Below are 22682 nucleotides of genomic sequence, written 5' to 3'. Positions count from 1 at the left end.
TGCGTGCGGCCCGGGTTCGATCCTCAGCACCACATACCAACAAAGATGTTGTGTCCGCCGAGAACTAAAAAATAAATATTAAAAAAAAAATTCTCAAAAATAAATAAATAAATATATGACAACAGAATGTATTACAATTCTTTTTTTTTTTTTTTTTAAAGAGAGAGCGAGAGAGTTAGAGAGAGACGAGCGCGCTACCGCCTGAGCCACATCCCCAGCCTACAATTCTTATTACACATTTTAGATCACTATTTTTCATATCTCTGGTTGTATACAAAGTATAGTCAAACCCATTCATGTCTTCATACCTGTACTTTGGACAAGAATGACCATCATATTCCACCATCATTTCTAACCCCTGCCCCTTCCCTTCCCCTCCAAACCCCTCTGCCCTATCTAGAGTTCGTCTGTTCTTCCCATGTTCCCTCTCCCTATCCCACTGTGAATCAGCCTCCTTATATCAGAGAAAACATTCAGCATTTGGTTTTTGGGGATTGGCTAACTTCATTTAGCATTATCTTCTCTAACTTCATCCATTTACCTGCAAATGCCAAGATTTTATTCTGTTTTATTGCTGAGTAATATTCCATTGTGTATGTATGCCACTTTTTTTTTTTTATCCATTCATCTATTGAAGGGCATCTAGGTTGTTTCCACAGTTTAGCTATTGTGAATTGTGCTGCTATAAACATTGATATGGCTGTATCCCTGTAGTGTGCTGTTTTTAAGTCCTTTGGGTGTAGACTGAGGAGAGGGATAGCTGGTTCAAATGGTGGTTCCCTTCCCAAGTTTCCAAGAAATCTCTACTGCTTTCCATATTGGCTGCACCAATTTGCAGCCCCACCAGCAGTCTGTGAGTGTGCCTTTTCCCTCACCTCCTTGCCAATACTTGTTTTTATTCATAATAGCAACCATTCTGACTGGAGTGAGATGAAATCTTAGAGTGGTTTTGATTTGCATTTCTCTAATTGCTAGCAATGATGAACACTTTTTCAAATGTTTGTTGATTAATTGTATATCATCTTCTGAGAATCGTTTCTTCAGGTCCTTGGCCCGTTTATTGATTGGGTTATTTGTGTTTTTTTGGTGTTTAACCTTTTGAGTTCTTTGTATACCCTAGAGATTAGTGCTCTGATATGTGACGGGTAAAGATTTGCTCCCAAGATGTAGGCGTTCTGTTCACCTCACAGATTGTTTCTATTGCCGAGAATAAACTTTTTAGTTTGAATCCATCCCTTTTATTGATTCTTGATTTTAGCAGCTTCATTCTTAACATTTCTTTTTGTGATCCCTTTCTGAAATGAACTGTTAGCCATCAGTTTTTTAATCCTTATACTCTGTCTCTATCCCTAATTTAATCCTGAACATAAAATTAAACAGCGTTTAGCATAGATTGAGGATTGTCTAAGCACAGACCAACACTTGACCTAAAAGTTTGTTTACATTCCCTTTTCTGTTCTATTAGTAATGGTGCAGAATAGTGAGAAATTTAGATACTCTCTGTGACTTGAAATATGCTACTTTTAAAAAAAAATATTTATTTTTTAGCTTTAGGTGGACATATACCTTTATTTTATTTTTATGTGGTGCTGAGGATCGAACCCAGTGCCTCACGCATGCCAGGCGAGCAGGCTACTTTTATAATAATTGTCAGTCTCCAAATTTTAAGAAATAGCATTGAAACATTTTTTTTAACCTAGGTTACCTAAATTATAATTTGAAGTTGAGGTAAGATCACAAAACAGAGCCTAAACTTCATCTGATTAAAAATGAATATATATGTGCTCTATGGTATTCATGGCATGTTGCTTAAACATACAGGTATTGTTTGCATATGTCTAGCATTAAGTTTGGCATTTATTATTTTTGGTAATTTTGGTAAGTTTGGTTAGGAATATTGTAAGAAAGACTGAGGTAGTATTTGTGGACTGTTTTAAATTTTCTTAGTGTTCTAAATCCAGTAATTTTATGTTTAATATGACATGTTTATTAGTGAGTCTTAATACGTTGTCTGTGTTTATTTTATGTAAAAGTCCCACAGAAACAGACACTTCCAGTTGCTCCAAGAACTCGAACTTCTCAGGAAGAATTGTTAGCAGAAGTAGTCCAGGGGCAAAGCAGGACCTCCAGAATAAGTTCCCCCATTAAAGAAGAGGAAGCAAAAGGAGATAATATAGAAAAAAATCAAGGTAAGAATTTAGATGATATTTTGTTCTCAAACTTTTTTCATGAGACATTAAATATATTGAATTTTTCATGAGGTATTGTTTATGGTATGAAGAAAGTGATTAGATGCAAAAAGAATGAGAAGGGATAACGAAGAATGTTTATACACATTTTTTGGAGATTCTTTTATTTATTTATTAAAAATTTTTTTTTTAGTTTTAGTTGGACACAATACCTTTATTTATTTATTTTTATGTGGTGCTGAGGATCAAACCCAGTAACTCACACGTGCTAGGCTCACACTCTACCACTGAGCCAAGTCCCAGCGGGCCCTGGAGATTCTTTTAAAGTTTACTATGCAATTTTTTAATGTTCTCCACAGTGAAAACCTAGTGTAATCAACTCTATGAGCCAAATCATCCAGCCTTCATCATTATCAGGATTTTGCTGATCTTCAGAAAGTTTCTACTTAAAGATATACTTATTTCTGTAGTCTTCCTTTTTTTTTTTTTTAAATCCTATATACTCTCCAATTTGAAATATTAGTTTTCTTTAAACCAAGACAGTTTCTTCAGTGTCCTACCTCATATCTTTTCCAGTGGCCCTGCTTTATCTTCTGATACGTATCACACTAGAATCCGTTACCATCCACCTGGTTTTCCTACTTCCTTTTTTTTCACTTTTCTCTTCACCCCAATTTCTATGTAGTCGGCTAATTTCTGAAGTATGATTCTCATCATGTGATTCCTTTGTGAGAGTGCCTCCCCTTCATCCTTATTGGCCAGGACTTGTGCTGTCAGTTTGAACTTTGGGTAGCTTTGTTATTGGGCCCTTAGGCCTACTTATCCCTTCTCCACTTTTCTTGCTTTTGTACTGCAATCTGAATTTTAAAACTAACAAATAATCTGTATGCTCATCATGTTGTTTCTAATTACACTTTTCTCATTTTGGAATACATTTGTTTTGTTCCTCCTAAACTGTGTTCTTTAAATTGTTTCAGGTTTCATGAAGCCTTATAGTTCTAACCTCTATTTGTCTCTTCATTCTCTTTTTTAAAAAAAAGATTTATTTATTTATTTTGGTACTGGCGATTGAACTCGGGGGCACTTGGCCACTGAGCCACATCCCCAGCCTTATTTTGTATTTTTCTTAGAGACAGGGTCTCACTGAGTTGCTTAGCTTTGAACTTAAGATCCTCAGCCTCCTGAATTGCTGGGACTACAGGTGTATGTCTCTGTGCCTGGCTCTCTTTCTTTTTCTTTTCTTTCCCTTTTTTTTCCTTTTCTAGTGATAGGGATTGAACCCACCATTGCACATGCTAAACAAGTGCTGTATCACTGAGTCACATCTGTAGCCCTTTTTATTTGATATTGTGATAGTCTTACTAAATTGCCCAGGGTGGCCTTGAATTTGTAATCCTCCTGCCTCAGCCTTCCAAGTAGTTGGGATTACAGGCATGCACCACCATGATCTTTTTAAAATCATTTTTTTTTTGGTCTTGTATAATTTGCCAAGTGAGCATTATAAAATGTTGTAGTAAATGGTGAATCTGAGGGTGCTCTTTTTCTTTTATTAATACATTAAAATTATACTTAGTAGTTGGGTTCATTTTGACAAAATCCTACATTCATGGAATTTGATATAGTTTATTTCAATCTCCATTGTCCACCTTTTCTCTCCTCTCTACCACTCTTGCCTATTCTCTGTCTTCTACTTTACTGGTCTTTTTTTTTTTTTTTTTTTTTTGTGGGTACCAGGGATAGGACCCAAGGGGTGCTTAACCATTGAGACATATCCTAGCCCTTTTATTTTTATTTTTAATTTTAGATGGACATAATATCTTTATTTTATCTGTTGATTTATTTATTTTTGTATGGTACTGAGGGTCAAACCCAGTTCCTCACACTTGCTAGGCAAATGCTGTACCACTGAGCCATAACTCTAGCCCCCCAGCCCTTTTTATTATTTATTTTGAGACAGGGTCTCACTAAGTTGCTGAGGCTGGCTTTGAACTTTCGATCCTCCTGTCTCAGCCTCCAGAGCTGCTGGGATTACAGGTGTACACCACTGTGCCCAGCTTTTACTGTTCTTGGTTCACTTGCTTACTTATTTATTTATCTATTTATTTACTTTTTTAAAAATTTATTTTTTAGTTGTAGTTGGACACAATACCTTTGTTTTATTTATTTATTTTTATGTGGTGCCAAGGATCAAACCCAGGGCCTTGCATGCACCAGGCGAGCACTCTACCGCTGAGCCACAACCCCAGCCCATTGTTTATTTATTTTTGATTGATGCTTTATTGATTACACATAAAGGTGGTATTTACTGTGGTATATTTATACATTCATATAGTATGATTTTGTTAAATTCATTCTGTGTTTCCTCCTCTTTCCCTTCTCTTCCCCCTCCTTCTTGGTCTCCATCTCAACTGATCTTCTGTATATCTTTATGATACCTGATTCCCCTTCCCCATTTTGCTCTAGCTATTGCATATGAAAGATAGCATTTGATCTTTGATTTTATGAGTGGCTTATTTCACTTACCATGATGTTCTCCATTTCTGTTCATTTACTGGCACAAGCCATAATTTCATTTTTTTAAAATTTAAAACAATTTTTTTTTGTTATTGTCTGTATTGTATGATTTTCCATGTGAGCATTATAAACTATTCTGGTAAAGGGTGGAACAAGAAAACCCCTAAATAGCCAGTTAGGTGCTGACTAGAAAGTATAAAGGTGCTAGTTTGAGAAGAGCATCTACAAACTGCAAGAGATTTGGCTTTAATGACAGTTAGGTGAAGCTAAAAGTCTGAAAGGACTGTCATAGTCTTCTTCCTACAAACTCTCCATTTTCGTGCTCTAGAGTTCCCTTCAAGAACAGGACTCTTGGACTGGGGTATCACTCAGTGATAGAGCACATACAAAGGCTCTGGTTCATTTCCAGAACTCCAAAAAGAAAAAGGGAAAAGCTATACCATTTCAGAGTGAGCTGAAAGACATTAAGAAAATAATTACATGCAAAAATAACATTAAATAATTTTTATACATACAAAGGCTCTGGTTCATTTCCAGAACTCCACAAAGAAAAAGGGAAAAGCTATACCATTTCAGAGTGAGCTGAAAGACATTAAAAAAATAATTACATGCAAAAATAACATTGAATAATTTTTATAATTTTTTTTTAAAGAGAGAGAGAATTCTTAATATTTATTTATTTTTTTAGTTTTCCGCAGACACAACATCTTTTTTTTTTTGTATGTGGTGCTGAGAATCAAACCCGGGCCGCACGCATGCCAGGCGAGCGCGCTACTGCTTGAGCTACATCCCCAGCCCCATCATTAAATAATTGGTAAACTTTGAAATGAGGTGACAAGAATTAGAAATAAAAATTTATTTGGAAGCAAGAACTTAGAGGCCCTGGGTTTAATCCTCAGCATCAAAAAGAAGAAAAAGCAAAGACTATTCTAGAAAGAACTCAATTAATAAATCATCTTCAGATAAATGGAAGATAAAAAAAGAAGGACATTTTAAAAATCAGAGTTCAAGAGAAAATGTCAGATAACAAGATTAGAGCTGGGTGCTGTGGCACACACCTGAAATCTTAGTAACTCCAGAGGCTGATGCAGCAGGATCATAAGTTTCAGGCTCATCTCAGCAATTTATCAAGGCCCTGTCTCAAAAAGGCTGGGGATTTAACTCAGTGCTAAAATATCCTTGGGTTCAATTCTCAGTACCCACCCCCCATCCCCCGCCAAAAAAAAAAAAAAGTATAAGCAATGGAGATACAACAATGTATTTATTATAGAAATTGGCGGGTGGGGGTAGACGGAGGCAAACCTTAACTATCTTTTAAGAAAACTTTTCTGAAAAAAAAAATACACATGAAACTACTTTCTGGAAAATTACACTGTATACCTTAGAATATGTACCCACAGCTAAATATTCTGTTGTATTCTACAGTAGAAACTGAAACAGAAAGAAAATTATTCAGGCTAAAAGAACACACAATTTAGAAGAAGAAAAAGCATATTATTATTGGACCTTTCAAAATAGCATCACTTCATGCTAGGAGACAATGGGCAAGTATATTTAAGATACTCCAGGAAAGAAAAGAGTCAAGAATTTTATGTTCAGTTAAAAATGATCTTGAGAGGGGCTGGGGATGTGGCTCAAGCGGTAGCGCGCTCGCCTCGCATGCATGCGGCCCGGGTTCGATCCTCAGCACCACATACCAACAAAGATGTTGTGTCCGCCGAGAACTGAAAAATGAATATTAAAAATTCTCTCTCTCTCTCTCTCTCTCTCTCTCTCTCTCTCTCTCTCTCTCTCTCTCTCCCCCCCCTCCCCTCTCTCACTCTCTCTTTAAAAAAAAGAAAAAGAAAAATGATCTTGAGAGCTGGGGACATAGCTCATTTGGTTGAGTGTTTGCCTCTCATGCACAAGTCCTTGGGTTCAATCCCCAGAATTACCCAAAAAAAAAAAAAATTGATCTTGAAATTTGAAATCTAATGGATTATGACCTTCAGTCAAGTAAAACTCTGTTGTTCTGAATTTGCATTGGAAATTTTTATGAACTCACATTGTGTTTTATCTATAAATGCATATAAATTTTTCTCTGGATGTGCCTACTGGAATATTACAGAAACATTAAATATCCATAGCATTGAGTGTCCCAAGTACCTAGATTGAAGTCTTGGAATAGTTCATCTATAACAAAGACAGACTTTTGAGAAGGAAGACGTCTCTAGATCTAATCCTAGAATGAATGTGTAGATATCTTAGGTAGCAAAGTAACAGCCACACTTTGCCACCACACAGCCTGGGATACTTTGCTGGGTTTTTAAACCTTTTAATTGTGTCCGAAAATTTCTTTTGTTTCTTTAATCACTTTGCTTGATCAACTTCTGTTATGTTAGAGTTCAGTCCATTGGATTCCAAAACCAAATTTTAAGAGGTTCCCATTGGCCAAAGATGGAGCCATTTGAGTTTCAATAAAGGTAACAATTGCAGTGGGAAGGGCTCTATGAAATCTCCAGAACTAGGGAGAGGAGAAAGAAAGAGTGTGAGAGGAAAAAGGTGAGAGAGAGAAAGAAAGCCTTGTGGAGTATAATAGATACCAATTCATTGTCTTGGTAACTTGGTAAATAAAATGTTTGAGCTTTTATATTGTGTAACAGTGGTACCACTGGGTAACCAAATAGTACAGATGTTAGCTCCCATTTATTTATTTACTTACTTTTTTAGTTGTAGTTGGACACTATACCTTTATTTATTTATTAATTTTTATATGGTGCTGAGGATTGAACTCAGTGCCTCGCATGTGCTAGGCAAGTGCACTACCACTGAGCCACAATCCCAGCCCCATTGGCACCCATTTTTTGTAAATAACGTTTTATTGGAGCTGAGCATGGTGACACATGCCTATAATCCCAGCTACTAAGGAGGCTGAGGCAGGAGTTTGACACAGTTTGAGGCCAGCCTCAGTAACTTATCAAAACTATCTCAAAATAAAAAAGATTGGGGATATAACCTGGTGGTAGAGTGCCTGCTTAGCATGGGTGTGGCTCTGGGTTCAATACAGGGATAGGAGGGGTGGGGGAGGGCGTTCTCTTAGAACCTAACGGTGGCAGTTTATGAATGGGTTGTCTGTGGCTGCTTTTTATTACAATCCAAGTCAAGAATTTGCAATAGATCATACAGCATGCCTAAAATAGAAAACATTGGGACGCATTTTTTATTTCAGCTAATAAGTGAGAACACAAAAGTAGAATTCCAGATGTATTTCTTTGTTTTTGAAAGAGTAAGTCAGTTTATTTATTGTTATTGTTATGTGGTGCTGAGGATCAAACCCAGCGCCCTGCGCATGCCAACCCAGCATCTGCGCATGCCAGGCGAGCGCGCTACCGCTTGAGCCACATCCCCAGCCTAAGGTTTTTTTGTTTTTTTTTTTTTTTGGTGGTGTTGGGGATTGAACCTAGGGCTTTGTGCATGTGAGGCAAGCACTCGACCAACTGAGCTATACCCTAGCCCTTCAAATCTTGACCTTGCTGAGTTCTTCATCTGCCTAATTTAATTGAGAGCATTGCAGCTGCCCCTGTAATGACACAGTATCTTAATTTCTCTGTACTTGTGTCGGTTTTTGCTTCATTTTGAGTCTGTCAGATACTGGATACATACATATTTAAAACTGTTACATTTTCCTGCAAATTCAATCTTTAATCTTGATCTATGACCTCTATACCAAAGAATGCTTTTATCTTAAACTTAGTTCTATCTAATATAGCCATTTATTTAGAATTTGCCTTACATATGTTTTCCATGCCTTTGTTTTCAGTATTTTATGCTTTAGGCATATGGCTCTTAAATATCATAAAGCTAGAATTCTTTTTTTTTTTTTTTAATAAAGAGAGAGTGAGAGAGGAGAGAGAATTTTTAATATTTATTTTTTAGTTCTTGGCGGACACAACATCTTTGTTGGTATGTGGTGCTGAGGATCGAACCCGGGCCGCACACATGCCAGGCGAGCGTGCTACCGCTTGAGCCACATCCCCAGCCCTAAAGCTAGAATTTTTTTTTTTTTTTTTTGATGCCAAGGATTGAATGCAGGGGTGCTTATTAACCACTGAGCCACATCCCCAGCCCTTTTTAAATTTTTAAATTTTGAGACAGGGCCTTGAACTTGTGATTCTCCTGTCTCACCCTCCTGAGATTCTGGTATTACAGGCATGTGCTACTAAACCCAACTAGATTTTTGTTTTTTAATTAGTCAAAGTTTGCCTTTTTATTGGAGCATTTAGGCTATTTACTAGAATTACTGATAAACTTGGAGTAATTTCTGTCATCTTTTACTTTTTGTGGTATTGGAGATTAAACCCAGGAGAGCTACATCCCAAGTCCTTTTCACATTTTATTTTGGGACAGGGTTTTGGCTAAGTTGCTAAAGCTGGCCTTGAACTTTCGATCCTCCTATCTTATCCTCACTGAGATTACAGTTTATGCCACTACCCCTGGCTTCTGTCATCATCTTTTCATTTGTATTTGCCTGTTTTTCTGTTTTGTTCTTCTTGCCCTTTTTAAAGAATTCTTTTATTACATTATTGATAGCACTAGTTCTACATTTTTTGACTAGTTTTTTTTTTAATAGTTGTCAATGGACCTTTATTTTATTTATTTATATGTGGTGCTGAGAATCGAACCCAGTGTTTCACACTTGCTAGGCAAGTGCTCTACTGCTGAGCCACAACCCCAGCCCTTGAAATAGTTTAAGTGCTGACCACTGAAATTTGCTGTAGTATTTTAAGTTAATATCCTGACTGATTCCTAGATAGCAGAAGGACATTAGATTATCTTAGTTTCAGTCATTTCTCCATCAGTCAGGAAGGACATTGGTGTTGAGGACAGTAACTACCACAGCTTCCAGTACTTTGATGAAAACTTAGATGCGAGGTCTTCTGGCCAAGAGTCTGCAGTTTCATATTGTTGGAGAATTTGTTGTCTCCCTGAGAGTTGTAGCTCATCATAAGTTTACTGTGACTGAACCAAGAAAGAGAAAGCATATGCAGATTTCTACAGAAATTATGATTTCATGAAAAATTTTTAGGAGATAAGGCTGTTATTTTTCAGAGCACATTATCTTAGAATATAAAGAATTTCTTTTGAAATTGAGTTCTGTAGAATTTTGTTAATGACCTGTTTTCTTGAACTATGAAATACGAATTTGTAGTCTCCAGCATAGTTGCTCTTGCTATACAAATAATTAAAAAATATTATGGACTGAAAAAAAATCCTAGCTTCAGTCTTCACCCTCCTGATTTATATTGTTTCCATTTTATCAATTTGGTCTTCTGAATGCATCATTGGATACCATTATTGTTTTGCCAAAGCTGTTTGTTGAGTTTTATCTATTTGTTTATTTCTTATTTATTCTTATATCTCAGTGTTATTTGAGGATCATCATTTTCTAATTTTAAGTATTTTTGAAATATTCTTTGCAAATTTCTATAGAACAGGTCTGTTGGTATTTTCCAAGTTTGTTTACCTATGAGTATTTTTATTTCTTATTGTTCTTGTACAGTAAGTTTTTGCTGTATATCCAAATCACAAATTATTTGCTACCAGCACTTTATATTCCGTTGTCTTCTGGATTCCATTGTTGTTGAATGGACTTCTGATATTCTGTCATTTCTTTGTAGGTGATCTGTTCCTTTCTCTCTGGCTGCTTCTAAGATCTCTTTGTCTTTGGTGTTCTGAAGTTTTACTACAATTTGTCTAGGCCTGGATTTCCTTTTATTTTTCCTGTTTGGTGTATGTTGTATGAAAAATACCCATATATTTAAAATAAAACTTTATAAGTATGAAGTACATGTTCACCATAGAAAATATAAAAAAAACACAAAAATAATTCAGTGTGTGATATACCTTCCAGTAGATTAGAAAATATTCAAATAGTATCATAGAATTAAAAGAAAAGCAATAGGGCTGGGGATGTGGCTCAAGCGGTAACGCCCTCGCTTGGCATGTGCGGGGTGCTGGGTTTGTTCCTCAGCACCACATAAAAATAAAATAAAGATGTTGTGTCCACCGAAAACTGAAAAATAAATATATATATATATATATATAAAAGAAAAGCAATATTCCTTGCTTCATTATTCTCAAAACTAGCCCCACTCCCCAGAAGTCACCATTTTTAAATGCTTCTGTTTTATTATTATTATTATTGTTATTATTATTTTAAATACTTTTTTAGTTGTACATGGACACAATATCTTTATTTATTTATATTTATGTGATGGAGTTTTGAACCCAGTGCCTCACGCATGCAAAGTGATCCAACCCCAGTCCCTATTAGTATTATTATTATTTATTCTTAATATTTGTTTTTAGTTATAGTTGGTACAATATCTTTATTTATTTTTATATGGTGTTGAGGATTGAATCCAGTACCTCACTTGTGCAAGGCAGGTGCTCTACCACTGAACTACAGCCCCAGCCCCTGCCCCCTGTTATTTCTCTGTGCCTGTAACAATATGCTTATTGCATTATTTACCAGCTGTTGATGGTATGTGTTGATTTCTTGCTGTGATATGTCAGGATCACATGCATACCTTTTTTGCATTCATGCTCATAGTAAGACCACTGTTCTTAGTTCACTAAATGGTTATATATAATTGTAATTTTAAGTAATATATTTAAATACCTATTTCTTGTTCAATTAACTCAGTATATTTTGGCTCCCCAAATTTGTTGTTGTTACTGTTTATTTTAGCAGTACTGGAGATTGAATCCATGGCGCTCTACCACTGAGCCACATGCCCCGCCTTTTTTTTTTTTTTGAGAGAGAGTCTTATTAATTTGCCAAGGTAGCTTTGAGCTTGCAATTCTTTTGCCTCAGCCTACCAAGTAGCTGGGATTATAGGCATGTGCTACCATGTCTGTCCCCAGCGTGGGTGTGTTTTCAATTCTAGAGGGTGGAATTTATATTTCCTTCAATTCTTACACCTCCTTCCTCCCCCCACCTAAATTCTGTTAACTTTCATAATGTCAAGTTGTCCAAATTTACATTTTGTTCTGACCTAGTTAAGGCTATGATGATTTGTAGGTTCACTTTAAATGTTGAAAACCAGCAAGCTGCATTCCAGTTAAGACTATATAAATATTTATTACAAGGGCAAATTTACATTTTATTTTTTAAGTTTTTCTTTTTGTTCTTTTGAGATTTCCTAGGGTCCCCTTCCCCCCCCTTTATCCCTCTCTTTCATGGCTTTTGGTTTCCCCTTTTCACCTTTGGACTATTACTCTGTGCTATTGAATCTTTGGTCTTGCCTTTTTTCTTAGGCACCTTCTTTGTAGAGCATCTTTCCTCCTTTTCCAAGGCTATCATGCTAGCATTTACTCCTTGTATATCCTTTCTGTCTTCTCATTGTGTTCCTTCATTTTGTGGAAGCTTTTTAAGAAACTTTCATCATGAAGATACTTTTTTTTTTTTTTTTTTTTTGGTAGTACTAGGAATTGAACCCAGAAGTGCTTTACCATAGCTATACCCCTAGTCCATTTTTTATTTTGAGATAAAGTCTCATTAAGTTGCTCATGCTGGCCTTGAACTTGCTGTCCTCCTGCCTCAGCTTCTCTAGTAATCAGGAGGTTAAGTTTTAAGGTTAAGTGCTTAGAAATACAAGGCTCTGCTGTATGATTTATACCTTGGCTTGGTGCAGAGTAGTAGTAGTTGTTGTTGTTTCATATTGGGGATTGAACCCAGGGATACTTAACCACTGAGCCACATCCCCAGACAATTTAAAAATTTTTCAGTGTTGAGTCAAGGTCTTACCAAGTTGCTTAAGGTCTTTACTATGTTGCTGAAGCTGGCTTTTGACTTGTGGGATTACAGGCGTGTACCACTGCATCTGGCCCTTTTCTTTTTTATTTTGAGGCAGGGCCTCACTTAAGTGGCTGAGGCTGACCTTAAACTTGGGATCCTTCTGCCTCAGCCTCCCCAATTGCTAGGATTACATGTATGTGTGTCCCCATGCCCAATTTGGTAGAATTCTAAGTTGAATGTATTGTCCTTCTGAAAATCTCTGAAGAAAAGTCTTGCATTATTTCTTTTAAATGTTTACTTTTTTGTTTTTATTGTTTGGTTTTTTTTGAAAGTTCTATTGGGTGATAAGCTTCTACCTGGATCTTCTGTTTTATGTTTTTTTTTTTTTTTTTTTCCTGTTTTTCACTTGATCTTGTTCTCCCCTTCCCCACCACATTACAGGAGATTAAATTCAGAGTGCTCTACCACTGAGCTACATCCCAGCCTTTTTTTTTTTTTTGGCACCAGGGTTGAACCCAGAGGGACTTTACCACTGAGCCACATCCTCATCCCCAACCAACCCCCCTTTTAAAATTTTGTGATAGGATCTTGCTAAATTGCTTAGAACCTTTCATTGTTGTGAGGTTTCCAGTTTTCATACTGAGAGTTGGTTGCTCATCTGATTCTTAATCCATTGTACAGTATTTGGGTTTGTGTTTTTTTGTGTGTCTTTTTCAAGATGAGTTCTAGCTGTGTTGCCCAGGCTAGCCTCTTAACTCTTGGGCTTGAGCAGTCCTTCTGCCTCGGCTGCCCACATAATTGAGCTGCTGCTGCACCCAACTACTAATATTTGGGGTTTTTCCTTTGGAGATTTTTAGGATTTTCTGTTTTCTTGTTGTCTGAAGTTTCACTGTGATATGCCTAGGTGCTAGATAGTTACTTTGGGGCTGGATATTGTGCACCCTTTTAATTTTTGAAAAAATCCACGACCTTTTATATGGAAAAGTCTTTTTCTCTTCTGTATTGAGGCTTGGACCAGAGCCTTGCAACTCTGAAATCGTGATCCTCTAGCCTCTCTCATAGCTGGGATTATAAGCATGTGCTACCATGTTCATCACGGTGGAAAAGTCTTGCATTATTTCTTTTAAACGTTTACTTTTTTTTGTTTTTATTGTTTGTTTGTTTTTTTTTTTTTTGAAAGTTCTGTTGGGTGATAAGCTTCTACCTGGATCTTCTGTTTTATCTTTTTTTTTTTTTTTCTGTTTTTCACTTGATCTTGTTCTCTCCTTCCCCACTATATTACAGGAGATTAAACTCAGAGTGCTCTACCACTGAGCTACATCCCAGCCTTTTTTTTTTTTTTTTTTGGCACCAGGGTTGAACCCAGAGGGATTTTACCACTGAGCCGCATCCTCATCCCCCAACCCCCCTTTTTAAATTTTATGATAGGATCTTGCTAAATTGCTTAGAACCTCACTAAATTACTGTGGCCGGCCTCAAATTTGGAATCCTTCTGTCTCAGCCTCCTGAGTTTCTGGGAGTATAGGCATGTGCCACTGCACCCGGCCTTTTTTATTTTTTATTTTGAGACAGGATCTTGCCAGGCTGACCTCAAACTTGCAGTCTCAAGTCTCTAGGATCACAGATGTGTATCATCACACATGGTCATACTGTTCTACACTCTTGAATGCTAACTTATATTTTGTAGATGCCCCTTGATTTATCATGGGGTTCTATCCCTATAAATCCAGTGTAAATTAAGAAATATCATAACTTGAGAATGCATTTAATACATCTAATACACCATTCTAGTTCTACTGAATTTTTATCACCTGTGCACCATTGTAAAATAACTTGAAGGCCAACTGCATGTTCAGTCACTCTACTGAACTTAGTGGTCCCAGTTTAAGAAAAGGCAGTACTACTAAAGACTACCTGTAGTCATGATGGGGCTAAGTTCTACAGACTGGCTTATTTTTAAAAGAGCTACAATTGGCCTTGAGTTAAGGAGGAATTTCCTGGGAGAATAAATTGTTGTGAAATACTCCTATTAGTCTGGATTTTCTCAGATAATTTACTCATTTTTTTTTAAGAAATGAACTCTCTTTAAATACATTTTTAGTTTGTCTTTTAAATATTTGTGGCTATCCCACTTAGTTTTGTGCTCTGCCTCACATTCTTTGTGGTTGTGGCTCATTGCTCTAATTTCTCTGTTGATCTTTGTTTCATGGAATGCAAGGATATATATGTATGTGTATCACTGCACATAGTCAAACTCACCTAATTTTCTTCTCCAGTTTTTTTTTTTTTCATGCAGACTTTCTCATTTAATTAATGGCAGCTTTTATCTTTCTAGGTACACAGCCCAGAAACTTGTTCTTTTTTTCAAGCTGAGAGCTGTACTCCCTCTTTCTTTCCTTCCTTCTTTCCTCCCTCCCTGTGTTCTCCCTTTATCTTCCCCCATCGTTTTTCCTAACTGTTGGCCTCTACTGTCGGAATATGCTTAATTCATCACTACTCATCCCCTTCACCTCTGCTATCCAAGTCGATGCCACCATTAATGACTTGCCTTGATTATTGGAATAGTGTTCCTACAGGTGTGTGCTTTCAAACCTGCTTCTTTCAGTCTACCCTCACAGCAACAGAGTAATTCTTTTAAACTAATTAGATTGTATCACTGTCCTGTACCTTTGATAGATCCTTATTACATTCCAAGTGATTTCAAGTCCTCCCTGGTCTCATCACCTACCACCCTCTCCTTCTCCGGCTCCCTGTTCTTGCTGTTGGGCAGATGCTTAGCAAGCCTCTTTAAGGACACATGAAAAGAATATTTCTGATGTGCTTTCACCCTCTCCTTGGAATGTTTTCTTCAGATCCTTATATCTCAACCAAATATCATCTCTGAGCCTTTCTTGGTCCCCCATCTTCACAGTCCTTATCCTAACTTTTCCAAAACTTCATTCTTCTGCACAATCTTTTTACCAATGAATATATGAAAACTGTTCATAGTTTAGGGTATTTTGTTTTTTAGGGTTTGTTTGGTTTGTGTGTTTGGCATAGTACTGTACCTCATACATGCTATCTAAGCACTCTAACCATCAAATGAGTCCCATCCCACTAATAATGTATTTTTATCCAGAATCAGCTTTTTATATATCAACATGAAAATGACATTTTGTTTTATTAATTTGTTGTATTATTGGGATTTAATATAGGGGTCCTCCACCACCAAGTGAAACCCCCAACCCTTATAAAAAATTTTATTTTGAGACAGGGTCTAAGTTGCCCAGGTTGGCCTTGAAATTGTGATCCTCTTGCCTTAGCTTCTGGAGTTGCAGGGATCATAGGCATGTGCTACCACTCTGGCAAAAATGTCATATTTTACCATATTTGTGTGTATGTGTATGTGTTTTTTTTTTTTTGCTGCTCTTGGGGTTCATGCCTACAGAGTGCTCATTTTTGGCTTTCTGTGCTCTGCCTTATGTAGCTAGCATTTTCTCCATAGATTGTCTACTTTACAGACTTTGTTAAATTTTACCTTCTACGATCCCCTCCCTAATGTCCATATCTACATCAGTGACCTCCATATTTTTTTTACCATACAGTTTTTTGTAAAGTCATTTTAGAATGTGTACACTTAATGTTTATATGTATACACTGTTTGTATGCTAAAAATTGTTAAAAAAAATCTTAGAATGATAGGATAAAGATGTAGATATTTCTTTTTTGGGGCTGTAGGGTACTGGAGGATTGAACTCTGGGGCACTCAACCACTGAGCCACATCCCCAGCTGTATTTTGTATTTTATTTAGAGACAGGGTCTCACAGAATTGCTTAGTGCCTTGCCATTGCTGAGGCTGGCTTTGAACTTGCGATCCTCCTGCCTCAGCCTGCCAAACTACTGGGATCACAGGCGAGCACCACGGCTTCCAGAGTGGATATTTCTAATGTAGAATTTTTTATACTTTAGTGAATTTGAAGCCAGTGCTTTATTTATGGCATTTGTAAGTTCTTTACTTGATATTTATGAACTCTCCAGGAGAGACTAAATGCATATTACACATAGATTTTCATGAGATAACGTACCTGTAAACCCATCTTAAGTTGAAAATATCCTTAGTCACAAGTGCAGACTAGAAGTCTGAATAGCTCATGTAATTTATTGAATATAACAGACTGTGGAGTACAGTACTGGTTACTGCCACTGCCTAGCATCACAAAGAGAATATCTTACCACATATCACTATCCCAGGAGAGATCAAAATTCAAGGTATAGTCTCTGCTGGATGTGTATTGCTTCAATCCCATGGTAAAATTGAAAAACTGAAGTTAAACCATCATAAGTTGGGTGCTGTGTAAATTTGTCTATTTCATCTTGGAACGGAAGCACTATGAAAGATTCTTAGTAAAGCTTTTTTATTAGAGCAAACAAGAAAAATTTCCCTTCCAACCTCCATTCTGCTCACTGACTTTCTTGGAGTTAAGCACTACACTTAGAGGTTTGCTGTGTGTTAGTATAATCTAGTAGGTGTTTTTCATATATGTGAATGTGTATACCCTTGATGTATCAAGTGGAATTATATATTTGTTATATGTATACATACATACATGTACATATAAAATCCTCTGATATTTTATTCCATTTGATGTACCATGGAGAGATGTGTAATATCAGTATGAATTCAGGACCCAGACTGTTTAGGGTATTAATCCAGGCCCTGCCACTTACTAATTCACCTTAACTTTCAGTGTCCCAGTTTACTAACTTGTGAATAGGAATTGACAGTTGTATCTACTTCATGATTGTGAGTAGTAAATGTTAAAATATACAAACTTTTTCTGCTATTTACATTAGAATCTTTGTGAGAGCCTTATTTTGCATTCTAAAATTGGCTGGGTGATAGAGGAAGTATCATCTGGGCTCTCATTTAGGTTTTGTTTCTTTGTGATTTATCTCCCTTGGACTGCTTGCCTGCTTTTTTCATTGAGGTTGTTTGCTGCCCTCTAGTGAACAAACTAGTTAGCAAGTGCTGCTCTTAAAATGTTGACTGTAGATGTTGTCTGACAGCTGGTACTCTTAAAAAAAAACTATATGAATCTAAAGCCATGTCAATTTTGCACATTATTTTCTGCCTAAGTTAAATTTTGAAGAGTGAGATTTATGATTCATAAAATGAAGAAATAAAGGTATAAATTTCAGCAGTTAGCCTTTTGTTTGTTCAGTTATTGTGAATGATAGCTATTTGGGAAACGAAAGGCTGCAGGTTTTGTTTTTAAATATTTTTTTAGTTGTAGGTGGACACAATATCTTTATTTATTTTTATGTTTTGCTGAGGATCGAACTCAGCACCTCCCATATGCTAGGTGAGTAGTCAACCTCTGAGCCCCAGCCCCAAGGCTGCAGTTCTTTAAGAAGTCTTTCTTTGAGCCAGGTACGATGGTGTACACTTTTAATCCCAGCAACCCAGGAGACTGAGGCAGAAGGATCAGAAGTTCAAGGCTAGCCTCAGCAATATAGAGAGACCTTATCTTAAAATGAAAAATAAAAAGGGTTGGGAATGTGGCTCAGAGGTTGAGTACCCCTGGGTTCCAGTCCGTAATACCAAAACAAAAAACAACCCCCCCAAAAAAAGCCTCTTATGAAGAGGTTGTAATAATGTCTACATACTTGGTATGCTTTTAATTTGTACAGCTTATTTTTTGACTGGGGAGTAAACCAAACTGAAAACAACTTTTCTCAAACTAAAGCCATGGAAAGATTTTTGATGTAATGGACTTGAAAACTTTAATACTGTGAAGATGGCAGTAGTCCCCAAGTTGATCAACAAGTTCAATTTAATCTCTGTTGAAATACTAGCTGGCCTTTTGGTAGAATTTGGCAAACTGATCCTAAAATTGATATGGGAAGAAAAGTGTACCTAGAATAGCCACAACTATTGAAAAAGAATAATTTTGGGAGGGGTTAATGTTTCTCAGTTTCAAAACTTGATACTCAAAGCTATAGTAATTCAGACTCTGTTGTCCTGTCATAATGTTAAACATGTAGGCCAGTGAAACAGTATTGAGAGTCTGGAAATGAGCTCATACATTTATGATTGGTTTTTGGCAAGGGCACTCAGACAATTCAGTAGTGGAAAAAGAGTAGTTTTTTTTTTTTTTTTTTTTTTTAAACGATTAGTGCTGGAACAGCTGGATATCCACACACAAAAGAATGAAGTTGAGCCCTTAACAAATATAATGTATAAAACTTAACTAAAAATTGATCAAAGAACCCACATTGAAGAGCTATAAATCTATAAAACTCTTAGAAGAAAATAGTTGTAAATCTGTATGATCTTGGATTAAGGATTCGTTTTTTTAAATTTTTTTTTATCTTTTAAAGAATTAGTTTCTTAGATATGATACTAAAAGCACAGCAACAAATAAATAGATGAATTTCATCAAAGTTAAAATCTTGTGTTTCAAAGAATACCATCAAAAAAATGAAAAGACAACTTAGAGAATGGGAGAAAATACCTGAAAATCACACATCTAATAATGATCTAGTGTCAAATCAAGCCTATCCTTAATTTCACACGTTAAGTGCAGTTGAAGTCCATTTTTCCATATGTAATTTTTACAGAGATTTTGTGTGTGATCATGAGTCTATTTACCTTCCCTACTCATATTCTGCAAAGATAATGCTAGTGCAGTTCTATTTATACTGTTTTCAAGGGAAAATGAAATTTAAGGTAAAATAAAATACACAAATAGCCATGGCTAGGCATGGTGGCACATGTCTACAATCCCGTTCACTTGGGAAGCTGAGGTGAAAGAGTAATACAAGTTTGAAAATTATGGTTTAATGGACAAAAGGGAAAAAGTACATTAAATTCATAACATATTCAGATATAAAGCACCTGCTGTTGTTATATTGCTTAATTTAAGGCGTAGCTCCTCAGTGTTCCCATAATATGAAGTAAATAATAGGAAATTCTTTTTGCCGTCACATGTCTCTCTTCAACCAATCAGAAACCAGTATGATTTGTATGTAATAATAGGGTTTATTTGGAGAGGACCTATAAGTAGGACTTAGAAGTTACAGCTGGCTATGTATTAGGGCTTCTTAGTTGTAGCCAAGAGAAAATTGGTCTGGTGTGTTTAGTTTTTCAGATTTAAGTTCTGACTCTAGAAATGTACAACCTTGATTTTTCAGTTACAGGTTTTAAAATGTTACTCACTCTTAATACTTATTGAGGTAACATCATTGATCACTGCTTTTACTTTTGATAAGACAATTTAATGGGTTGTGAAGGAAAAATTAACAGATATTTAGAGATAATTTTATGAGAATGTCTTCGAGGTTTCCATCACCATCTCTACCGATTTTCCTCTCACCAGAGCCAGTAGATTTAGGTTCTGTAACAAGTTCTTCTTGTTCACAAAATGAGCTAGACAATATTTCCCACCTTCTAAGGAAAATATCAACTGATATCAATGAAATTAAAGGAATGAAAGCAGCAATTTTGACTGTGGAAGCAAATCTTTTTGATCTCAGTGTTAGAGTGTCTCAGAACGAAGCAAAGATATCATCTTTGGAGGTTAAAATGAATGAATATTCAGCATCGACATCTGAATGCCACAGACAGTTGGAAGATTTTCAAGAGGAAATAGATTTTGAATCACAGTCAAGGGCTACTGATGTAAAAATAATTGGCTTCCTTAGAAATATTGAGAAAGGTAAACTCTGGTATCTTCTAGGTACTCATCATTTGATCTTTATCTTTCCATGCATCTTGACTGTAACTCTGATTTGGAGGCAGTAAGGCATAGAAAAATCAAATTTTTTTTGACTACATTATTTAACTTAGAAACCTAGACTTTGTCAGAATTCCACCTATTTTTAGTGGAGCTCTGTCAAATGATATAAAGATGAGCATAGAGATGAAGTAAAACTTTAAAAGTGAGAGAATGGTCCTGTTTCAAGTATCTGTGTGAAATTATTTTAAAATGTATAATTATTATATACAGTTACGTTAAAGAGACCTGTTATGGTATTTGAATCTGGTATTTGGGTTCTAAGAACATTTTTTTCTGTAACCTGTCACATGTCAGTTTTTTAGGCTGTCTCGTAGGAATATAGTTTGACTAAATGACCTCTGGGTTTCAGGTCCGTTTCTCAGAATTTGTGTATTTGCCACGATAATTTTGAAAGGAATTCATCCCTTTTTTTGGGCACACCGCTGAAGAGTAGTGTAATGTAACTTTCTTTTAATAGGAAATAACAAATGAAATATCAAATTGAGTGTTTTTAATTTTTTTTTTAATCTAATGAAATGTGGTACTTGATGAGAGATGGTCCACTTATATATTTGCAATGATAAAGCAAAGCCTGTCCTTGGGAAACAACACATAATAGGTCCACTGTAGTATGTAACACTTTTTATTTTAAATGTGACACTTCTGTATGAAATTAGCAAGTAGGTGTGTAGTATTGTTAAGCATTGGGACGAGGGGATACAGAGAAGTGTCAGTCCTCTCATGCAGCTAATGAAGATATAGTCATTTCTTGACTGTTTTGTGGGCAGTATGACTATTAGTAATATTATGAATTAATATTATAAATCTAAAATGAAGAACTAATATGAACTTTTTTAAGAAATAATGAGCCAGGCTTGGTGATGCATGTTCAGCTACTCGGGAGGCAGGAGGATTACAGGTTCTCAAGGCCATCCTCTGCATCTTAGTGAGGCCCTGTCTCAAAACTGCTTGGGGATGTAGCTCAGTGGTAGAGTGCCCCTGGGTTCAGTCCTAGTTCTGGGGGAAAAAAAGAAGTCATATTAGCACTCTTTAATTGAGCACCTTTTCAATTGGAGATTCAAACAGTTCGTTATAATACATCACCTAACAAAGGACATAGTCTCAGAAATGTGTGACTAGGTGATTTTATTGTCATGCAAATAGGTTTCTACAAACTAAGAGAGTTGCAACTGTCACTGGGCAGTACAATCCTGTGGACCAACATCATATATCTGATTCAACTGAAACCTCTTTAGCGGTGTTCTGACTACCTTCATGTTTGCCCATGTAAGGGCCTGGATGCTTCTGAGTGTTGTACTTGTCTGTTGCTCTTTCTGTATTCACCAAGGCCCATGGTTTACTTTTGAGAATTTTGTTTTCATTTTTCATTTGTTCTTTTTAGATATACAGTAGATACACATACATGGAGTAGAACTTATTCTAATTAGGATCCCATTTTTGTGGTTGTAAATGATGTGGAGTTTCATTGGTTATATATTCACATATGAACATGGGAAAGTTATGTTCTGTCTTTTCCTATTTCCACCTTCCCTTCATTCCCCATTGTATAATCCAGTGAACTTCTACTCTACACCCCCATCCTCCTCCCCATTGTGTGTTAGTAACCACATATCAGAGAGAACATTCAGCCTTTGGTTTTTTGGGACTGGCTTATTTCACTTAGCATAATAGTCTCCAGTTCCATCCACTTACTAGCAAAATGCCATAATTTCGTTGTTCTTTATGGCTCAGTAATGTTCCATTGTATGTACCACATTTTCTTTATCTGTTCTCTGTTGAAGCACCTTTTTTGGACAAGATAATTCTATGTTTTTCACATTTCACTGTCTTAATCATCAAAGATCAGAGGATCAGTATGGGGGAAGTGAGCAGTATTGGTGAGACCCCAGGTGACAAAGGGAGAATCTGGGTTTGCTGTGTTTATGATACAGCTGACCTTGGCCAGTCTCCTGAGGCCCTCTGACCTTCCTCTGACTCTAACTCAGTTCTTCTCTCACAGGTTTTACTTCCAGCCCAAGAAAACTGGCTTCTCAGATGGAGAACCAGGAGTGTCCTTGCTGTTTTTGGTTTAATCTTGAGTACAGCTTTTTCTTATACAGGGATATATGCCTGTGGTCTGTAAATATTATCAAAGTGTGTTGTCAAAGCTTTGTTGACTTTTAATTAAGAACTCAGAAAGATTAATTTCTAGGAAACAAATGTTGGTATTTGTATTTTAAGTTTAGTGAAGTTTTAAAATTTATATTCTAGGAACTCAACAGAGGCAATTATTATCCCGACTGCAAATTGACCCAGTAATGGCAGAAACACTGCAGATCAGTCAAGGTTGGTAATAAATTTTCACTGTAATTAGCAGTTTTCTGTTGCCATTGCCATTCCTTACCCCTCATTCATTGTGTCTTGTATTTCTTAGATCCTGC

The 22682-nt window shown here is 36.3% G+C and overlaps 1 protein-coding gene across 8 annotated transcripts in view; it reads left to right on the top strand.

The window, feature by feature from the left end:
* The window catches only part of Zc3h14 (zinc finger CCCH-type containing 14), a 55368-nt gene that overhangs the window by 17177 nt on the left and 15509 nt on the right, over positions 1–22682 (top strand). For 6 of the 8 annotated variants that reach the window (XM_026400677.2, XM_026400668.2, XM_026400658.2 and 3 more), the window contains exons 9-10: positions 2034–2189; positions 22513–22587. In XM_026400677.2, the coding sequence (XP_026256462.1) occupies positions 2034–2189; positions 22513–22587 (231 nt within the window). The remainder of the gene's footprint in view (positions 1–2033; positions 2190–22512; positions 22588–22682) is intronic. The other 2 variants (XM_026400686.2, XM_026400682.2) reach the window with 1 other exon arrangement.

The sequence above is a fragment of the Urocitellus parryii genome, chromosome 6 (genome assembly GCF_045843805.1).
Source record: "Urocitellus parryii isolate mUroPar1 chromosome 6, mUroPar1.hap1, whole genome shotgun sequence".
Lineage (NCBI taxonomy): Eukaryota > Metazoa > Chordata > Mammalia > Rodentia > Sciuridae > Urocitellus > Urocitellus parryii.
This window is presented reverse-complemented; position numbering and strand designations above follow the sequence as displayed.